A 22,050-nucleotide genomic window follows, 5' to 3' on the forward strand; every position below is an offset into this window, starting at 1 on the left:
GCGGCATAACGAGGGGTCTTTACCCCCCAAATCCCCTCCTTGGTGCCCGGGGAGCGCTTCCATGTGAGGCAGGGCTATGAGCTGCAGCCCTCCCTCACACGCGTCTGTCAGCGGCGGATCTCCGTCTCTCCCCCGCCCCTCTCAGTCTTCCTTCGCTGAAAGTCGTGGATTTAGCAGGGGGTATTTGGGGGGTAAAGACCCCTCGTTATGCCGCGGGATAGCAGCGTTTTAGCAGGGGAAAACATGCCCTGCTGAATATAAGCTAAAAAGCCATTTTCAATGTGGCTTTACATTCTCTTTAACAAATATATATTTAATTGCAGTACATGATAATTGGTTCTAAACAATTTCCAAGCATTTACTATTGCTTTCAATTAGCTAAAATACTAATTTGGTGTTGTTTATATAGGATTTAGCATTTTCAAAAAAATCTAAATTTGTTATTTTTGGTTAAGTATATCAAGCCCGAGTACCCCCTGGAACCATCAGAAGTACCCCTTGGGGTACGCATACTGCATGTTGAGAACCTAGAGGAGGATGTGGAAAGCCTGTGAAGGGTTAAGAGACTTCTTATTACTGAGATAAGTATCTCACTTTTCCTTCTTAAATAACAGGTTTGTTTTAAGGTAAGACCTGACTTAGCAATAAATAAAAAAAATAAACCTTTGTTTTGTGGGTTAAACCTACTTCCTCAGTTATGAGTGCAACTGCAAGCCTAGTAGTGAGTGTGAAATAAAGTCACCCATATGACACTTTTTTTTGTTTTTATAATTATTTTACATTTCTGACAACCACCTATATATGAGGTGGTCTATGCATTACTGAAGGTGACCACTGAAGAGTACCCCTGCTTTAAGAAAGTACATTAAACCTCCTACCCTAGGATCTCCTGGCAGTAGGTTCTGACTCTGTGGATCTGGGGTACCCCCTGCTCCTACTAAAGATCACTTTAAAGCAAACACAAGCCTTATATAGCTTCTTTATATATAACATTGCATCATTCTGTCACAGTTGTAGCTTTAAAACCACTCTGTCTTTTAAGCTATAAGACAAAGCTGAAATAACGGTTCTTTGAACTTTCCTGCAGGAAAACCTTACAAGCTGTCACTCACTGTTTCATGGCTGTTTAAGTGCTTTGGAAAACGGGACTGTATTTGACCCAGTGGGTTGAATAACTCAGTGAAGCTCTTGCATTGAAAAAAAGATGAAGATTTTAATTCCTCCTTCTTTGTTACTTATGTTCTATCTCTTAGCTGTACTACACATACAATTCATTATCTCATAAGGTTATTTTTGCTTGAGGTTTACTTTAACATGCACTAACGTGCGTACAATCATAAGGTGCCTGAGTTCACCTACAGCATGTTTTTACTCTTAAACTTTTAGGGTGGAATCAAGCCAAGCAGACCATTCTTTAGTGCCAAAATGTTTGGAGGCGTGATTTAGTATTGTTGTAAAATTTGGTATAGCACCACGAAAGGTGCTGGCGCTATATAAATCAATAATAATAATAACATTTGGTACTGTTCATAAAACACTGACAACCAATGAAATCTAATCTCTAATCTCAAACATGCTAACACTAGTTCTCACTCACTCTAACCCTAACTAACTACCGTAACCCTTTACACTGAACATTTCATTTTGAAGTGCTTTGTTCAAATGAACACTGGAGGTCCAAATGGACCAGCCCTATAGGTACAGAAACATAAGAATGGTTTCTTCAATGTCTAAAATATTGGTTCTAAAATAGAGGCTTCACTCTAGCTTGAGTGCCTCAGATTTCATATTGGATAAAAATCTGTACTGGTTCATACTAAGACTGCATGTAAAATACGGGGTCAGTTAAAAATGGTGCCAGTTATCGTAGTTAAAAAACGGCGCCCCATAGAGAACCACTATCGCTAGTTATTTTTCGTTTTTGACAGCTAAAAAATGGCGCCGGCTTTAAAAACGATATTTATCGTTTATATTTATATTTGTATTGCTCCCAAACGATATTTATCGTTTTAACCCTTGCTTCGCTGCCGTTTGGAAAATATCTGCCCGCCGGCTTTAATGTTTAATAGCAAAGCCCCCTTAAAAGCTAAAAACACCAAATTGCAGGGAATGTTAAGAAGAAAATTGTGAACAAGAGGAGAATTTTTTTTTTCAAAAAGACCTTATAGTTTTTGAGAAAATCGATTTTAAATCTTCAAAGACGAAATGTATCTATTTAAATCGCATACTGACATTTCCGTGGAAACTTTTTCCGCCGACTTTAGCAGTTGATAGCAAAGTCCCCTTAAATCCTAGCAACACCAAATTTGCAGGATATGTTAAAAAGATACTGGGAAACAATATTTAAAAAAAAATTTGAAAAATTTTATTTATTTATTTTTTAAATTAAAATTTGTGGGTTATGTTCAGAGTGTGGGAAATTTTTTGAAAAAAATGACGTGGGGTCCCCCCTCCCGAGCCTCTGTAACCCCTTGTCTCCCATGCAGGCTGGGATAGCCAGAATGCGGAGCCCCGGCCGACTGGGGCTTCGCACCCTGAGCTATACCAGCCCGCATGGTCCATGGTATGGGGGGGCTCTGGGGAAGAGGGGCGGCCAAGCCCCCCCCTCCCCACCGAGCCCTTGTCCAATCCATGGACAAGGGGCTCTTCCCCACCTCCGGTGCCCCAGGAGGAGGTGGGGGCGACGACTCCCTGGGGGGGGGTTCATGGTGGCATCTGGGAGTCCCCTTTAAGAAGGGAACCCACAGATGCCCACCCCCCTCCCAGGAGAAATGAGTATAGGGGTACAAAGTACCCCTTCCCCATTTCAACAAAGGGTTAAATGAAATAAAAACACAACCACGAGAAAAGTATTTTAATAATCTTAATTAACCACAAATACTTACCTGTACCTTTAAAAAAATGTTCCCACGCCAATATATCCTCGGAAATGATCCAACGAATAACAATATCCTCTTATCTTGCGATCTTCAATTAACTTGATTGAAGATCTCCCACGCCAATTAGAATACTATACCTTACAATGCGTCCTGCATAGGGACGCATAGCACGGCTCCCGCTGTCCTCCCCGCCTCCTCACCTGTCACCCTCACCTAGCCTGGCACCTGGTGCACCCATGGGTGCCGCCCTAGGTGAGGGTGACAGGTGCAGGCAGACGGGGAGAGACAGCGGAGCTGGCAGCTATACGTCCGCACAGGACGCATCCTAAGGTATAGTATCGATTCATTTGATTCAATACTTCTTAAAGGGGACTCCCAGATGCCACCATGAACCCCCCACCCAGGGAGTCGTCGCCCCCACCTCCTCCTGGGGATGTACCGGAGGTGGGGAAGAGCCCCTTGTCCATGGATTGGACAAGGGCTCCGGGGGAGAGGGGAAGGCTTGGCCGCCCCTCCCCCCCGAAGCCCCCCCATACCATGGACCATGCGGGCTGGTATAGCTCAGGGTGCGAAGCCCCAGTCGGCCGGGGCTCCGCATTCTGGCTATCCCAGCCTGCATGGGAGACAGGGGGTTACAGAGGCTCGGGAGGGGGGACCCCACGTCATTTTTTTCAAAAAATTTCCCACACTCTGAACATAACCCACAAATTTTAATTTAAAAAAAAAAAATTCAAATTTTTTTTTAAATATTGTTTCCCAGTATCTTTTTAACATATCCTGCAAATTTGGTGTTGCTAGGATTTAAGGGGACTTTGCTATTAACTGCTAAAGTCGGCGGAAAAAGTTTCCACGGAAATGTCAGTATGCGATTTAAATAGATACATTTCCTCTTTGAAGATTTAAAATCCATTTTCTCAAAAACTATAAGGTCTTTTTGAACATTTTTTTTTCTTCCTGTTTCCACTATTCTTCTTAACATTCCCTACACATTTGGTGTTTCTGGCATTTAAAGGGGCTTTGCTATTAACCGCTAAAGTCGGCGGGCGTTTAATTTTCCAACGGTCAGAAGAAGAATATTCAAAATCGATTTTCTCAAAAACTATAAGGTCTTTTTGAAAAAAAAAAATTTCCTCTTGTTCACAATTTTCTTCTTAACATTCCCTGCAAATGTGGTGTTTTTAGCTTTTAAGGGGGCTTTGCTATTAAACATTAAAGCCGGCGGGCAGATTTTTTCCAAACGGCAGCAAAGCAAGGGTTAAAACGATAAATATCATTCAGGCAGGGAAAAAAAAAAGTTTTAAAACGATAAATTTCGTTCAAAAGGTCTGCACTATTTTAACCTTTAAAACGATAAATATCGTTTTAAACATATATCGGGCAGAAGGGGGCGCCATTTTTTTGCCGGCGCCATTTTTAACTAGACGCGTCAAATACAGGGTGTCTTTGTTGATCCCCCTCCACTTCTTAATTGTGAAAAGGGAGTGGGGTCTAGCTAGCCCTGATAAACAGCTGCAGATATCAGTTGAACAGATCACAGTAATTGGAATAGCGGTGTGTATATCTGCCAGCGCCCCAATAGAAATATGCAGCAGAGGCAACAGTAAAGATAACAACAGAGGAGTGGGATACTCTGTAAAACCATTTACATGGGTGCTATGCACATATATACAGTGCTGCTACAACTTTGACCGGCTTCACCAAACAGGCTTCCTCAGAAAGTGACATAGTGCAAGTGCTATATACATTATAAATATTGTACATTTCCCCCCACCAACTGTACAAATGGACAGAGTGTTCCCCAGCAACCCTCAGATAGCCAAAGTCAGAGCTTTGTTCAACACGGATATTGCTTTACAAGACATCACATTGGCTTATGTTGGTGGTGAGGTCTCAGAACTACATGGTAATACTTCACTCAAACCCTAGATCCCTCTCCCAACAATGCAAGGGATGTTGGGCAGTCAGTGTAACTCATTTATAGAATACGTTTATCAGGTTTGTAAAATCACAAGAAACTCATGCAAAAAAAGCATGTACAGGAACCTCTATTGCCACTTAATTATTAAACTTACTTGTGACCCGATTCATGAGCGATAGTAAACGCCAGGCCCAAACCTGTGTCTTCATTTATAGTACAGCTCCGATATTTGCTGCACATACCATTAATGGGTGCAAAACCTATACAAGAAAAGAGAATCACAATAAACATAGCAAATGACCTGATTCTACGGAAAGCAGCAAATAAAAAGAATATATAGTTCCACGGCACATCAGGGCCCGGAGCAATGGAAAAACTAACAAAGTCATCTTCATAAACTTTTATGAATGCAAAGGATATGTGTCAATGAGAAAAGTTGTATATCAAATGTCTCAAGTGAACAGCATAAAGGAAAGTTTTGAAAGGTATAATTATACATCAATATTTATATACAGTATTTACAGTTTAGATAGGAAAGATCACTGCTTTTCCCAGAAGACTATGAACCGGTTTCATCAGCTCTTAGAATTCACTACCAACATCAGCCACATGTATGTTTCATAATAAGACTTGACAGACAGTTTGTTTTAAAGCAAACCTGGGAATGAAGGCCTTCCCAGCCAAGATAGGTGGTCAGTCAGCAGGGAGGTGTGGCTTAAAACACCACAGCAATCAGCCTTTCTCCTTCACACCCATGTGACTGAAGGGGGAGTGTTTTAGGATGACAGGGAGTGAGAAGACATGTGAACCTCTGATCATTAGTTAGAGCATGTGAACCTCTGATCGTTTTTTTATATATTATGTTATGCGTAATTAAGTCAAAATAATGTTATAATGTTATATTAAATGCATATACCCAACCCCCCTTTACCCCATCACACACACTTAGCCTAATAATGTGCCCTCTCTTTGCTCATCACACCTATTGCTCACCTATTTAGGTCTGCCACTCCAGGAGTCACATCAAGCCCATTACTGATGGGATGACCTTAATCCTCCCGGTCACTGGAATGTACCTATGAAAGGCCCCATCCCTGAGCCAAACTTCTCTTCAATAGGAAACAGTGGGAGAGTTTGAGTGGCAAGCCAGCAACAACACTTTCCACAATCCCCTTCACTGTCCCTAGAAACATTACCTTTGATTCACCCAATGTCCTGTCTGTCACTGTACCACACCCTCTACTGCATCTTAAAATAGGAGGGGGCTGATTAATGATTATGACAGTCAAACCTCCCCCTGGAACCATTTCGTTTTAACAGAGAATTTTTATTATATTTTAAAACCAGGAGCTAAACATTGGCTACTGGCCAAATTGCAGGTAAAAACATACAACAAAAACAACACACATTCAGTACATTCTAGAACATAGACATAAAAACAGATATAAAAATAAGGCATTCAATTATAACCCTTATGACCATTAACCAAATTATTTGCACACTGATACTGAAGCTCCCCACATTAATCTACAGGGTGGGCCATTTATATAGATACACCTTAATAAAATGGGAATGGTTGGTGATAATAACTTCTGGTTTGTGGCACATTAGTATATGTGAGGGGAGAAACTTTGAAGATGGGTGGTGACCATAGCAGCCATTTTGAAGTTGGCCATTTTGAATCCAACTTTAGTTTTTTCAATAGGAAGAGGGTCATGTGACACATCAAACTTATTGGGAATTTCACAAGAAAAACAATGTTGTGATTGGTTTTAACGTATTATTTTATTATTTCATGAGTTATTTACAAGTTTCTGACCACTTATACAATGTGCTGCCCATTGTGTTGGATTGTCAATGCAACCCTCTTCTCACACACTGATAGCAACACCGCAGGAGAAATGCTAGCACAGGCTTCCAGTATCTGTAGTTTCAGGTGCTGCACATCTCGGATCTTCACAGCATAGACAATTGCCTTCAGATGACCCCAAAGATAAAAGTCTAAGGGGGTCAGCTCGGGAGACTTTGGGGGCCATTCAGCTGGCCCACGATGACCATTCCACTTTCCAGGAAACTTTTCATCTAGGAATGCTCGGACCTGACACCCATAATGTGGTGGTGCACCATCTTGCTGGAAAAATTCAGGGAACGTGCCAGCTTCAGTGCATAAAGAGGGAAACACATCATCAAATAGCAATTTTGCATATTCAGTGGCCTTGAGGTTTCCATTGATGAAGAATGGCCCCACTATCTTTGTACCCCATATACCACACAATACCATAATTTTTTTTGTTCCAACAGTCTTGGAGGGATCTATCCAATGTGGGTTAGTGTCAGACCAATAGCAGTGGTTTTGTTTGTTAACTTCACCATTCACATAAAAGTTTGCCTCATCACTGAACAAAATCTTCTGCATAAACTGAGGGTCCTGTTCCAATTTTTGTTTTGTCCATTCTGCAAATTCAGTGCGCTGATCTGAGTCATCCTCGTTGAGATGCTGCAGTAGCTGGAGTTTGTAAGGGTGCCATTTGTGAGTAGCTTATATCCGCTGAAGGGATGTTCGACTAATGCCACTCTCCAGTGACATGCAGTGCGTGCTACCCTGTGGGATCTTGCTGAATGAAGCTAGGACAGCCACTGATGTTTCTTCATTAGTGACAGATTTCATGCATCCACATTTTGGCAAATCCAACACTGAACCTGTTTCACGAAACTTAGCAAGCAGTTTGCTATCTGTAGCATGGGAGATGGGTGGTCGTGTAGGGTGTCTTGCATTGAAATCTGCTGCAATGACCCAGTTACTGCATTCACCAGACATCAATACAATTTCTATCCGCTCCTCACGTGTTAATCTCAGCGACATGTCAATGGCTGTAAACAAAGAGAAACTTGTAAATAACTCATTAAAGAATAAAGTTACGTTAAAATGAAGCACACCATTGTATTTCTTGTGAAATTCCCAATAAGTTTGATGTGTCACATGACCCTCTGCCTATTGAAAAAACAAAGGCTGGATTCAAAATGTCCGACTTCAAATTGGCCACCATGGTCACTACCCATCTTGAAAAGTTTCCCCCCTCACATATACTAATGAGCCACAAACAGGAAGTTAATATCACCAACCATTCCCATTTTATTAGGGTGTATCCATATAAATGGCCCACCCTGTATAACTCACATTCCTCATAGCTGAGTATCACAAACCAATATATCAATGTCAAGATTAGGGAAGACCATATCTGAATGTTGTACCCATCTACCCACCAAATGTGTTAGGATGATTTGAAATCTGATAGGTCAATTTAGATAAAGGAAGCCCCACTAGAACAATTATTGAATGGAAGGGGTGAGTAGCATGAGCAGCACCTCCCATCCAGGAAGTTAAAGGAAGAGGTCAAGCAGGTAGACATGGAAACCAGGGCAGAAGTCTCAATGTAATGTCAGCACTGGAACTTCAGGGGTCCACATCAGGGTGAAGGAAGGGGTGCAAAAAATATATATATATATACCTGCCTATGCAGACCTGAACTGGAAATAAAAATTTTGAGATCATTAATTGTATCTATAGTACTAATCGTGAATAGAATATTTTGGTGTCTATTTACTTTACACAGGACTAGCGATAGTCATGTCTAGGAGAACTCATGGAGAAGCATTATAAACAAAAGTGGGGACACCGAGAGCCCAATATGGTGTAGTAAGCAAAACAATAGGTTGGAATTGAAAAGTATATAGTGTATATACTCACAAAAGTGGGTTACCTCCTAGGTAACCACTGTATAGGCAGGTGAGGAGATTAGACCTGTCCTCACTCAGGATTAAAAGTCGCTCTCTGTAGATCAGGAAAAAAGAGATGGGCATCGACCCCTTTACCAGGGGTGGATATTGGTAATATAAGAGTGAACAGAGGCGCCAGCCAGCCTCTGTCAGAGGCGCTTATCGTGACCTTGAGACCGTACTGCATGTACTCCTATTTGTTATTGCCTGAGGAAGCAGGAATATACCTGTGAAACGCGTTGCATGGTTGTCTGGAGTATATAAACAAAACCTGTTGTTGTTAAAAAGCTGACAGTATCTTGTCTACTTCAAGGAGGCGAGTCCACCACCACCTCCTGAGGAATTTTAAACTTTTTAGTACCTTTTATCCTGCTGGTGCCTTTGTTCACTCTTATATCATGGAGAAGCATGTGTTTTGTTTAATAAGCTAATAGATTTGCAAAGCTCTGCCTCTGATTTGCAGCGATTTCCTCCTGCTTTAGCGCATGATCATGACTAGCAAATCAGAGACTTGCATATCTATCACCTGACAAAACTGATCACAAGCTTCTCTGAGTTCTCCTAGACATTGCCATCACTAATCAAGACATTGGGCTTACTTACATAGATAACTTGTTTTTTTTAACACCTGGAGTGCAGGAAAATAGAAAAGGACCTCAGGCAATTCCTTAGTAGGACTAGTACTAGATGTACCTATGTTTATCTCATCAAGTCACATATCATTTGCTTTAGCAGCCCCACCAGGTATTTACAGGTGGATGTGGCATTTGTATCTTCTAGCAGAGGGATTCACACACATATACATCTGACTGCCTTTCAGAAAGCGAACAAAATGAGTATATTTAAACCTAATATGTTTAGAGTCCATTGCATAACTCTACTGGTTCCACATTAAAGTCTGATTGCAGGCTTCCATCAAAAGGTACATGCAGCATCCATCAGCCACTGCTAACTGCACTGTAAACACTGACACAAAGTGCAGTGAGCATTAATAACAAACACCACCATTCAGTTGCACTCTTACGCATTTTAATGGCAGTAGATTCCTGGCAGATCAGTAAATGAGCAGTTACCCTTGGCAAACCAGGGGAACAAAGTCTATTGGATACAAACAAGGTGTTTACATTAGCAGTCCATTTTACATCTAGTATTATCCACCCCAAGAAGAATCAGAATTGTTTATTTCTCCAAGAATGACAGGGTCCTGCCTGGAATTTGTAAACATAGCTCAATGTAGAGGATAGAGATAGATAGATGCACATAACATGCAGTTAACAGAGCAAAGAAATAGAAAAGCAGCCAAATAAACATCAGTAAACATCATTAACAACTTAGTAATCATCAGTAAACATCATACAAATACTTACAAAAAAAATTCTAAATAAATAGTCATTTGGGCCAGTTGATTGGTTGACCCAGCCCTGTTAGTGGGGTGGAAGAATGTGGAGGGAGTTCTGGAGGCTGACAGCTGAAGGGAACAACAAGACCTGGTGGAGATGACCCAAAGCTTTTGGCAGTGGCGTAGCTAAGGAGCTGTGGGACCCGATGCAAGTTTTACATTGGGGCCCCCCAAGCACTCTATACTTAACAATTGATACGGCATACCAAAACCTGCCAATGGCAACTACAGTGTCAGAGGTGCAAGAAGGGAATGGGGAGCACTTTGTTAATGATTACCACTATTCAAAGTATCTATAAAAGTGATTATTATGAGCACAGGACAAATAGAGAGCTAATACTGAAGTTGAGGGAGGGCCCCTTGGGGCCCCTCTGGCCCAAGGGCCCCAATGCAGTTGCAACCTCTGCAACCCCTATTGCTACTCCCCTGGCCTTTGACACGATGGAAGTGGGCTAAAGAAGCATTGACCTGGGTGAAAGGGGTCATGGGCATTCCTCAGTGCTCTAGAACGCAGTTTGGTGTTGTACAGGAGGGAAAGTGAGGGGAGTGGTCTACCAATGATTCTCTCTGCAGACCTGATAACCCTCTGAAGTTTATGTCTGTGCTTCTAAAGTTTACATATTGTGGTAATTTTGTTACATTTTGTGATTTTAATTGTAGTCTATCTTATGCCTTTTAACTTTCACAGACGTTTAAGCATTCCAACCAGCATTCAAGTCTACTTTTAACATAGCATTTACCTAAGGTGTCACAAGGTTCATTCTTCCATGAACAAATGTCCAGTCCTGTTAGCAGTATGGCGTGATCGTGTCTCTTTCCATTCTTCCCCACAAGAGCAGACTGCCACTGACAGAAATTATTGAGGGACTGATCAGCGTGGTGATTGATCTTCAGTCCAGACTGTAAAACAGAAACGACAATGAATTTACAAGCTGGGAATATCTGGTAAGTCTGAACTGCTTCGGCAAATTATTTGAGCTCGACTGGTTGACTTAATGGACAAATAAAGATTAAAGCAACTTTATTTAAATGCTGTACACACATTACCACATGTACTAGGAGCAATTTATTTCCTCACACAGCTCTGCCTCTGTGCTGTAAAAATCATCCCAACACCAGATACCAAGAGTATCCCTCTGCAGTACTGGACCATGTTCCTGCACATGGGGGGCTGCTATCAACTCCTCAGTGTATAGTTTAGTTATCACCTAACTAGCTGAGAGAATGTTATTCGGGCGGTGGAAAGGGATTTGTCAGTATTAACAAATTTACACAGTGCATTCCATTTCTAAACAAATTGCAATCACTATGTGATTCCCCACCACCACAACTTCTGAATATGCTTCAGATACACTCTCCTCCGTGATAGAACCTTCCATGACAGACCATAGGGATAGACCTCACTGAAAGACTTCAGTAAAAGACCTTAATTAACACATCCCAGTGAGGTGCATTATCAAGAAAGCTCAGTGGCAAATCAGTCAGTGACAGACACGTAGGGTTATGCAGTAAACTATGCTAAGCAGAATTACATGGATAAAGTCATTCTGCTCTACTCATTTTGCTGTTAAGACTTTACGCACATTATTCTGCTTAATGCAGTTTTGTGCATACACCCCTAAGTGACAAATCTCAGTGACAGACCTTAAAAGTGTCCTAACATGACAATTCTCAGTAACAGATCCCCAGGTGGCAGTCTTCAATGACACATTATCCAGCCCATTACCTTCCATTTGGTATTTCTACAGTGACTCATCTCCTGGCTTCTCCTTTATCCACTGCAAATTGTGGCCCCTATGGACACTCCTAATTATGTGCAAGGATCATAAAGTATACTTTGTTCAATTAAATATCCAAATAAGTAAAATGCTAAGTTCAGTTCAATACTGTTGGTGTATGTATCAACCAACAATACAGATACATTGCCAGACACTTGTATGGAAGTCTTTACTAATCCCCACCTCCCCTGGGGGTCAAAACGGGGAGGGGTATAGCTATCTCACACTCCATGCTGTTAGTAAAAACAATTGATATCCATCTCCAATGGTAGTTATTATGTGATCAGATTGCCCACTGACTTGTTCAGCAATAGGTGCAATATCTAATCAGCCAGTACAAGGAGTTTGGATAGCTCTGACTGGGGCTGTTATACTCCTGGGAAACTTTGCTATGGGGTGGGGGGTGTTGTAATAATTGTTGTTGTCTTGCACAGTACACTGTATTGCACTTCCTGATGAAGCCTTTCGGGGTTTAACATGTTGACGTTCTGTGTCACGTCACTGTATATGTCACCCTTTGTTTCCCATGATGGAATAATATCCATACTCCTTGAACTGGATGATTAGATATTGCTAAACACGTCAGTGGGCAAGAGCGCTGTAATAACAGCGCAGGAGATTTGGGCGCAGCTGGCGCCACCATAGACCGCGCTCTGTGAGTAACTTCAGCGCCATCAGAAGACGGAGCTGAAGTTGCTCTTAAAACACTATAATTCGGCCTCCAGCAATAGCTGGAAGCCGAATTATATCATTGCCCACTATTTACGTGGATGTGGAGGGGGAATAGTAATTATGCCACCGGGAACTTGTGCAGCAGCAGGATAAGCCATATACCGGCTATGTCCTGCGCCCTAGTCTCCTGGTGGCCAATTCATATGTACGCCAGTGGGCAATCTGATCACATCACTAGTCAATTACCAGTGGAGATGGATATATATTGTTGTTACTAACAGCAGGGATTGTGAGATAGCAACACCCCTTCCCATTTCGACCCCCAGGGGAGGTGAGGGATCATTAGACACACACACACACACACACACACACACACACACACACACACACACACACACACACACATCTAACAATTTATCTGTATTGTTGGGTGATACAGACATTAACAGTATTGAACCAAACAGTATTTTACTTATTTGGATATTTCATTGAATAAAGTATATTTTATGAACTTTGTACATGATTAGGGGCATCCATAGGATGCCATTTTGCAGTACCTATTCCCTAGTACCATTTTCAAAATGTATTGCATCTGTTCGCCTGTATCCAATCAGAAAGAACACTCATTTACTGGCAGAATGATAGGGAGGGAACACAGGAGAGAGGGGCTGAAGAAAGTGGTCACAGACACTGAGCCACACAGTAGAGAAGGGGGCAGTGTCTGGAGGCAACCAGGAGAATTACATAATTGGCCAGGAACTGTGACGCATCACCAGTACTGCTAGCACATAGTAATGTGTCACTATGCATCAGCTGTGAGCGAGTGGTCTAAGGAAATGACTACTTTCAAAAATATACAAGAAACTTGTGGATAAGAACTGGTTATAAGTTCAACAAAGCTCCTGATAACCTAACATAAATGTCGGGACAAATAAACCCCCACTATAGCATGCTAATAAAATGAAACTAAACTAAAAATTGCAAAATGATATAGATTTTAATGCAATATTTATAAAGTACTGATTTTAAAATGATAAGAAAAAGATTTGATAAGAAAAGAATAAGAAAAAGATGGGAAAAAGACCATCTGCAGCTTTTACAACAAACTATTCAAATCAATTAGATCTAAAATTCCTAAAACGTTTACAATAAATTAATAGCTCTTGAACTGAACTGTTGGTACAGTTAGACATAGATGCATTCATTAGCCAATCATCATTCAGTATATATTATGGGTTGTACCCTGGAATCCAACCAGAATACAATTGGCTCATTACCCCCTTCCCCCATGAAACCTTGTTCCTTGCTTGTGCACTGGTGCCAGATGTTAGCATTGTGTCTAGCTTTAGCTAGAACTTTAGCATGCTACATGTAGACCTTTAATCCTAAATAAAACTATTTTTTTTGCAAAACCACTTAGCTACACAACAGCTTGTCCTAACCCAAATGGGTTAGTGACAAATGATTGTGAGCAATACAAGTGAAATACCGCTCCACTGTGCCTGGGAGGCAGTGCTGGATCCAAAGCAGCCAAGCTCAATACAGACAAAGGTAGAAAATGATCCACAACGATGTCTTCACCAGAGTGAAGTGACTAAGGACTTTGGTCCGAAACATGTTAGCTATGAGGCCTTTTGACTGTATTGAGGATATGTCCTGAATAAAGAATCTGGTGAAGACATCGTTGCGGATCATTTTCTACCTTTGACAAATGATTGTGAAGTATGAGCAGGCCTGGATTTACCTCACAGGACAGGAGCCTATAGGCACAGATGTCCTGGAACCTTAGACCTCACCTTCCATAAACCTACAAACCCCACTGCAAGTGTGCTGGCTGTCCCAGTTGTCACTTCTGCCTTACTTCCTTTGCCTGTCATAGGTAGGTACAGGTGTCTTTTTAGTATTAGGTAGACAGAAGTACCTTCAGTATTAAGTATCCAGAGGGCTACCCCAAGTATTAGGTAGCTAGAGGTGCCCCCCCCTGACAGAAGGGAGATGCCCCTCACTGAATTGCCGAAACCCAGGTGAGTAACCTCTCATTTACACTCATTTTGAGACTCTGCATAGGTGAAGGAGGGAGGAAGGCAATTGGGCAGAAGAGTGAGCCACCTTTCCATCATCAGGCGCTTGTAGGCACGTGCCTATAGTGCCTTATGGTAAATCCGGCCCTGAGTATGAGGCACATTTATCAACAAAAGTGCACAGAAATTTAGAGAAAATTTAGAACCATGGTAAACCACATTCAGGTATTGACTGATAAATGGAACAATGATTCTGATTGGCGTTTCTAATTAAATGCTTCACTTTTTCTTAAATTCTCTTTGCTGCTGTCTTAATAAATCTTCCTCTCGGCTTCCACCAAAAATAGCAACAATTTGGACCTCTAAGGGCCTATTTCCACTACACGCAGAAAAACTGACTCCAATGAAAGCCTATGGGCTGGTTTCCACTAAACTTGATTTTTTCTGATGCAGATTTTCCTATAGGCATTCATTGGAATCAGTTTTTCTGCATCCATTCTGCATCAATTCTGCATCCAATCTGCGTGTAGTGGAAATATGCCCTTAGTCTCCGGGAACAAACTCATTTCCAGTGGCGTAACAGCAACTGGGGAAGCTGGAGGAGGACCTGGCTTCTTCTCCATTTTTTCAGATTCGGTGACCTGTCTTCCAGTGACAGTGTTGCTCGGATACCTCATTATCCTATTCGAGTTTGGTCGAATTCGGAAAGTAAACTATCCGAATTCACTCGAAGTTCAATATCCGATGTAATCGAATACCCGATTCGACCTCAGATATCCGACGTCACTATCCGAGTCTGTATTCGAGTAAAATATTCGAGCTGGCCTTAAATAGCTTGTAAAACTTGTATTGGAGGTGAATGATGCACGAAACCATCTTTTTAATGAAGAAAAACATCAAGTGATTATGTGGTGATGTAGTAGTTATAAAAAAGGTATCAAAAATAGTAAATTAACTTCATGAAAAGTGTTTGCATGAGAAGGTGTGTCCAAAATGGTTGTAAGTTGGAAGTCTTCATTTACGTCGACTTCTATATCTTCTTCTTCTATATCTTGTTATTTTTCTTCTTCTTCTTCTATATCTTCTTCAATTATCTTTTTCTTCTTCTATATCTTTTTCAATTATCTTTTTCTTCTTCTATATCTTTTTCTTCTTCTATATCTTTTTCTTCTTCTATATCTTTTTCTTCTTCTATATCTTCTTCTTCTTCTATATCTGCGGTAAGGTAACTAGAGACTAGAGCACAGAGCAGGGCAGGCTGCCTTGCCTAGGCACAGGGCCTAGCTGTTGGCTGCAGGCCTGCAGCAGCACCAGTGACAGTCTCCCTCCCTAGTCCCTAGTAATCACACAAACTAAACTGCCTAAAATACAATCTATCTGCAATACAAAGCAATACAGTTGAATATCAAGTGTTGGAGTGTAAAAACGCTTGGTTTAGAACAATAGCAATGCACTTGCATACAGACAGAAAGCACTGGAGCAGTCTCTCAGTACTATCAGTCAGTAAGTCGCAAGCAGGACGAGTGAGGCAAGATGGCGTCCGCTATTTATAGAGGGGGGCTTGGCCAGGCTCCCCCTCTGCGATTGGCTGCAGTCAGAGGGCTGGGAGCCCTCTGATTCGCTTGTGAGGACTCGAGGTGACGTCTGTCGTGACGCTATCCGAGCTCGTGACGCTATCCGAGCTCGGATAGCTAGGATATCTCCGGATAGCTGCTTGCTATCCGAGTGCACCCGGATAGCTAATACTATTCGAGCTCGGTATTCAAGCTCGAATAGTGAAAAAAGAGCTAGGATATCCGAGTATCTCGGATATCCTAGCTCAGATGAGCTTCACTGTCCAGTGATACCCAAATAGCTGCTCTCTGACCCCCAAAGCAGAGTAATGCAGTAGTGCAGAAAATATATTATCTGCTCCAGTGCTTGGTCTGGTCAATCCTCCTCTTTTATGCAGCTGCCTGCTATCACTCGCCTCCATCCTTGTCTTCTCCCAAACTTCTGACAAAACTGAGAGACTCGGGAGCAGGACAATGATAAGTGAATAGGATGTCTAATGGGGTAATACATTTCCTGCACTGCATTACTACTGGGCAAGTTGGGGTTATGGTAGCAACACTTGTTATGGTGGCAGTTATGGGAGCAGCACAGGAGGGAGAAGAGATTGTGCCTGTGACTTATGGGAATGTGGGGGAAGCAGCATATTTTAATAGGGGGAGAGTAAGGGTTGACTAGGGTTATGGTACTTTTTATGAGGAGTAAGTAGGGGAGGTTGAGGTGGCTTCATGTGCATCACGCTTTTACTGGGGACCCCCAGGACTTGCAACAACAACCTTTCTAATGTAGTGCAACCACCAAAAAGAAGAACGGGTGTCCATAATGGGTGACACTGTTTTCTGAAAAATGAAAATATTTATACGTCCATTCTTTATAATGATGTAGATATAATGAGGGTGTGTATTACAGATAGAGCACAAAGCCTAGAGAGTCATGAATTCCAACGTGCATGCAGCTGTCTCAGGCTGTCTGACCTCATGCAGGTCCACTAGGATTAGAGGCAGTAATAAGGCAGAGCACCAAAGGCGTAGCTACAAATCACTAGGCCTCATAGCAAAGACCTGATGGTGCCCTAAGCATGAGGTCTGCTTTCCTCTCTTAGTCCACAGCTATAAGTGGACATGGCAATGAATAATGCACAGTGTGTACAGTACAATACATAATTACAGGTTTACTTTTCCCACCAGCTTTTACATCAGTGTGTTCCTTCTAATTCCCCCAATTTCCACCCTGTATGCATCATGTAAAACAAAGTATTTGGGCGCTGGGGTTGTCCTTGGACACGTGCTTCCTTCATCTGAATGGGACACCAGACAGCTATGCCAAGACTATGTCAGGGTCAGCACCAGACCTTGATAACCAAAAAAAGACCTTTATACAGCAATCAATGTAATTTTTGCCCGCTTGATTTCTTTAGAAGTTGTTTTGGGGGCATTTTTATGTTTGGGGTCAAGATTAGACTAGAAATAGGAGCTGGAAGGGATTGCTTGGAAATATTTTTTACATAGGGGCTATTATGCTGGGGAGGTGTTATGTTAGAGGGAGAGTTGAGAGGCGGCGGCTAAATACATAAAATATGGATGTTTTTAATAATGTAACTAGATATCCAGCCTAATGAATTTCCACACAGATAGTAGGTGTATTGGAAGCAGGCGACTGGAAGAAATGATAAACAGATCAGTGCAGATCCACACTGCCCCAGGCACCTGCTTGGGTTGCCTTGTGGGTGATCCCTCTCTGAATTATAGTATTATTATTTTTTTATATTACTGAATAAAGACTCGTACACCACATACGAGGCATGTCACCCATCAGGGATTGTTACTCAATCCCTTGAGTAACATGGCTTGTCTCAGGCTGACAGATGCATTACTGTCCATGTTCTCTTCCTATGCAGAGGGGATGGAGTAGCACAGGAGTGACATCATGCCACGGGCAGGCGTTAGTTGGCCAAAGAGATCCACCAGGTGTATTGCTGGCTGAGCGGCCAAGAGGAGTCAAGAGTTGCTGAACACACACTGGATTTCTGGCAGAGGCGGTCGAACGCTTCAGCAAAGTTTCATCTAACGTGTATATGGGACTTAAAGGGATACTGTAGGGGGTCAGGGGAAAATTAGTTGAAGTTACCCGGGGCTTCTAATGGTCCCCCACAGACATTTTGTGCTCATGCAGCCACTCCCCGATGCTCCGGCCCTGCCTCTGGTTCACTTCTGGAGTTGCCGTGTCCTCGCTTCCTCTGATGTCACCAGGAGCGCACGGCGCAGCCACAGACCATACTAGGCCTGCACAGTACACTTCTGGTGATGTCAGCGGGAGTGAGGACATGGCAACGCAGGCGCAGTGGTTTTCAGACTTTAAAGTCTGAAATTCTAGAAGTGAGCTGGAGGCGGGGCCGGAGCATCGGTGGCTGGCTGCGCGGGCACAGGATGTCTGCGGGGGACCATTTGAAGCCCCGGGTAACTTCAACTCATTTTCCCCTGACCCCCTACAGTGTCCCTTTAACCACTTCCCGACCGCCCACTACACAGGGGCGGCGGGGAAGTGGAGCCCTGCAGGACGGCCTCACCCACAGAGGCGGCGGTCCATTTAAGGGCATGGGCGGAGCGATCGCGTCATCCGTGACGCGATCCTCCGCCGGCGCCTGTCACCGTTCGCTCGCCGCAACATCCCGCCGGCTATACGGAAGCGCCGGCGGGATGTTAACCCCGCGATCGCCGCATACAAAGTGTATAATACACTTTGTAATGTTTACAAAGTGTATTATACATGCTGCCTCCTGCCCTGGTGGTCCCAGTGTCCGAGGGACCACCAGGGCAGGCTGCAGCCACCCTAGTCTGCACCCAAGCACACTGATTTCTCCCCCCCCTGCCCCAGATCGCCCACAGCACCCATCAGACCCCCCCCCTGCCCACCCCCCAGACCCCTGTTTGCACCCAATCACCCCCCTAATCACCCATCAATCACTCCCTGTCACTATCTGTCAACGCTATTTTTTTTTTATCCCCCCCCCCCTGCTCCCTGCCCCCTCCTGATCACCCCCCACCCCTCAGATTCTCCCCAGACCCCCCCCCCCAGACCACCCCCCCTGTTTACTGTATGCATCTATCCCCCTGATCACCTGTCAATCACCTGTCAATCACCCGTCAATCACCCATCAATCACCCGTCAATCACCCCCTGTCACTGCCACCCATCAATCAGCCCCTAACCTGCCCCTTGCGGGCAATCTGATCACCCCCCCACACCAATAGATCGCCCACAGATCCGACATCAGATCACCTCCCAAATCCATTGTTTACATCTATTCTCTCCTCTAAACACCCACTAATTACCCATCAATCACCCATCAATCACCCCCTATCACCACTTGTCACTTTTACCTATCAGATCAGACCCTAATCTGCCCCTTGCGGGCACCCAATCACCCGCCCACACGCTCAGATTGCCCTCTGACCCCCCCTTATCAATTCACCAGTGCATTAATTACATCTGTTCTTCCCTGTAATAACCCACTGATCACCTGTCAATCACCTGCCAATCACCTATCACCCATCAATCACCCCCTGTCACCCCCTGTCACTGCCACCCATCAATCAGCCCCTAACCTGCCCCTTGCGGGCAATCTGATCACCCACCCACACCATTAGATCGCCCGCAAACCCGCCGTCAGATTACCTCCCAAATGTATCGTTTACATCTGTTATCTTCTCTAAACACCCACTAATTACCCATCAATCACCCCCTATCACCACCTGTCACTGTTACCTATCAGATCAGACCCTAATCTGCCCCTTGCGGGCACCCAATCACCCGCCCACACGCTCAGATTGCCCTCAGACCCCCCCCCCCCCTTATCAATTCGCCAGTGCATTAATTACATCTGTCCTTCCCTGTAATAACCCACTGATCACCTGTCAATCACCTGCCAATCACCTATCACCCATCAATCACCCCCTGTCACTGCCACCCAACAATCAGCCCCTAACCTGCCCCTTGCGGGCAATCTGATCACCCACCCACACCAATAGATCGCCCGCAGATCCGACATCAGATCACCACCCAAGCGCAGTGTTTCCATCTATTCTCTCCTCTAAACACCCACTAATTACCCATCAATCACTCCCTATCACCACCTGTCACTGTTACCTATCAGATCAGACCCTAATCTGCCCCTTGCGGGCACCCAATCGCCCGCCTACACGCTCAGATTGCCCTCAGACCCCCCCTTATCAATTCGCCAGTGCAATATTTACATCTGTTCTCCCCTGTAATAACCCACTGATTACCTGTCAATCACCTATCAATCACCCATCAATCACCCCCTGTCACTGCCACCCATCAATCACCCCCTGTCACTGCCACCCATCAATCACCCCCTGTCACTGCCACCCATCAATCAGCCCCTAACCTGCCCCTTGCGGGCAAACTGATCACCCACCCACACCAATAGATCGCCCGCAGATCCGACATCAGATCACCACCCAAGCGCAGTGTTTCCATCTATTCTCTACCCTAAACACCCACTAATTACCCATCAATCACCCCCTGTCACTGCTACCTATCAGATTAGACCCCTATCTGCCCCTAGGGCACTCAATCACCCGCCCACACCCTCAGAATGCCCTCAGACCCCAGCCCTGATCACCTCGCCAGTGCATTGCTTGCATCCATTCCCCCCTCTAATCACACCTTGAGACACCCATCAATCACCTCCTGTCACCCCCTAGCACACCTACCCATCAGATCAGGCCCCAATTTGCCCCGTGTGGGCTCCTGATCACTCGGCCAAACCCTCAGACCCCCTTCCGATCACCTCCCCAGTGCATGGATTGCATCTATTTTCCCCTCTAACCACCCCCTGAGACACCCATCAATCACCTCCTGTCACCCCCCTAGCACTCCTATCCATCAGATCAGGCCTAATACAACCTGTCATCTAAAAGGCCACCCTGCTTATGACCGGTTCCACAAAATTCGCCCCCTCATAGACCACCTGTCATCAAAATTTGCAGATGCTTATACCCCTGAACAGTCATTTTGAGACATTTGGTTTCCAGACTACTCACGGTTTTGGGCCTGTAAAATGCCAGGGCGGTATAGGAACCCCACAAGTGACCCCATTTTAGAAAAAAAAGACACCCCAAGGTATTATGTTAGGTGTATGACGAGTTCATAGAAGATTTAATTTTTTGTCAAAAGTTAGCGGAAATTAATTTTTATTGGTTTTTTTTCACAAAGTGTCATTTTTCACTAACTTGTGACAAAAAATAAAATCTTCTATGAACTCGCCATACACCTAACGGAATACCTTGGGGTGTCTTCTTTCTAAAATGGGGTCACTTGTGGGGTTCCTATACTGCCCTGGCATTTTAGGGGCCCTAAACCGCGAGGAGTAGTCTAGAAAACAAATGCTTCAAAATGACCTGTGAATAGGACGTTGGGCCCCTTAGCGCACCTAGGCTGCAAAAAAGTGTCACACATGTGGTACCGCCGTACTCAGGAAAAGTAGTATAATGTGTTTTGGGGTGTATTTTTACACATACCCATGCTGGGTGGGAGAAATTTCTATGTAAATGGACAATTGTGTGTAAAAAAATCAAACAATTGTCATTTACAGAGATATTTCTCCCACTTAGCATGGGTATGTGTAAAAATACACCCCAAAACGCATTATACTACTTCTCCTGAGTACAGCGGTACCACATGTGTGGCACTTTTTTACACCCTAAGTACGCTAAGGGGCCCAAAGTCCAATGAGTACCTTTAGGATTTCACAGGTCATTTTGCGACATTTGGTTTCAAGACTACTCCTCACGGTTTAGGGCCCCTAAAATGCCAGGGCAGTATAGGAACCCCACAAATGACCCCATTCTAGAAAGAAGACACCCAAAGGTATTCCGTACGGAGTATGGTGAGTTCATAGAAGATTTTATTTTTTGTCACAAGTTAGCGGAAAATGACACTTTGTGAAAAAAAACTATTAAAATCAATTTCCGCTAACTTGTGACAAAAAAATAAAAACTTCTATGAACTCACCATACTCCTAACGGAATACC

At 43.6% G+C, this 22,050-nt stretch overlaps 1 protein-coding gene across 5 annotated transcripts in view; it reads right to left on the reverse strand.

The window, feature by feature from the left end:
- ADAMTS18 (ADAM metallopeptidase with thrombospondin type 1 motif 18) overlaps positions 1 to 22,050 on the reverse strand; it is a 196,392-nt gene that overhangs the window by 78,848 nt on the left and 95,494 nt on the right. For all 5 annotated transcript variants that reach the window (XM_068260418.1, XM_068260416.1, XM_068260417.1 and 2 more), the window contains 2 exons: positions 10,714 to 10,873; positions 4,952 to 5,057 (listed from right to left, as the gene is read on the reverse strand). In XM_068260418.1, coding sequence (XP_068116519.1) covers positions 4,952 to 5,057; positions 10,714 to 10,873 — 266 coding nt within the window. The remainder of the gene's footprint in view (positions 1 to 4,951; positions 5,058 to 10,713; positions 10,874 to 22,050) is intronic.

This window comes from Hyperolius riggenbachi, chromosome 11 (genome assembly GCF_040937935.1).
Source record: "Hyperolius riggenbachi isolate aHypRig1 chromosome 11, aHypRig1.pri, whole genome shotgun sequence".
NCBI lineage: Eukaryota > Metazoa > Chordata > Amphibia > Anura > Hyperoliidae > Hyperolius > Hyperolius riggenbachi.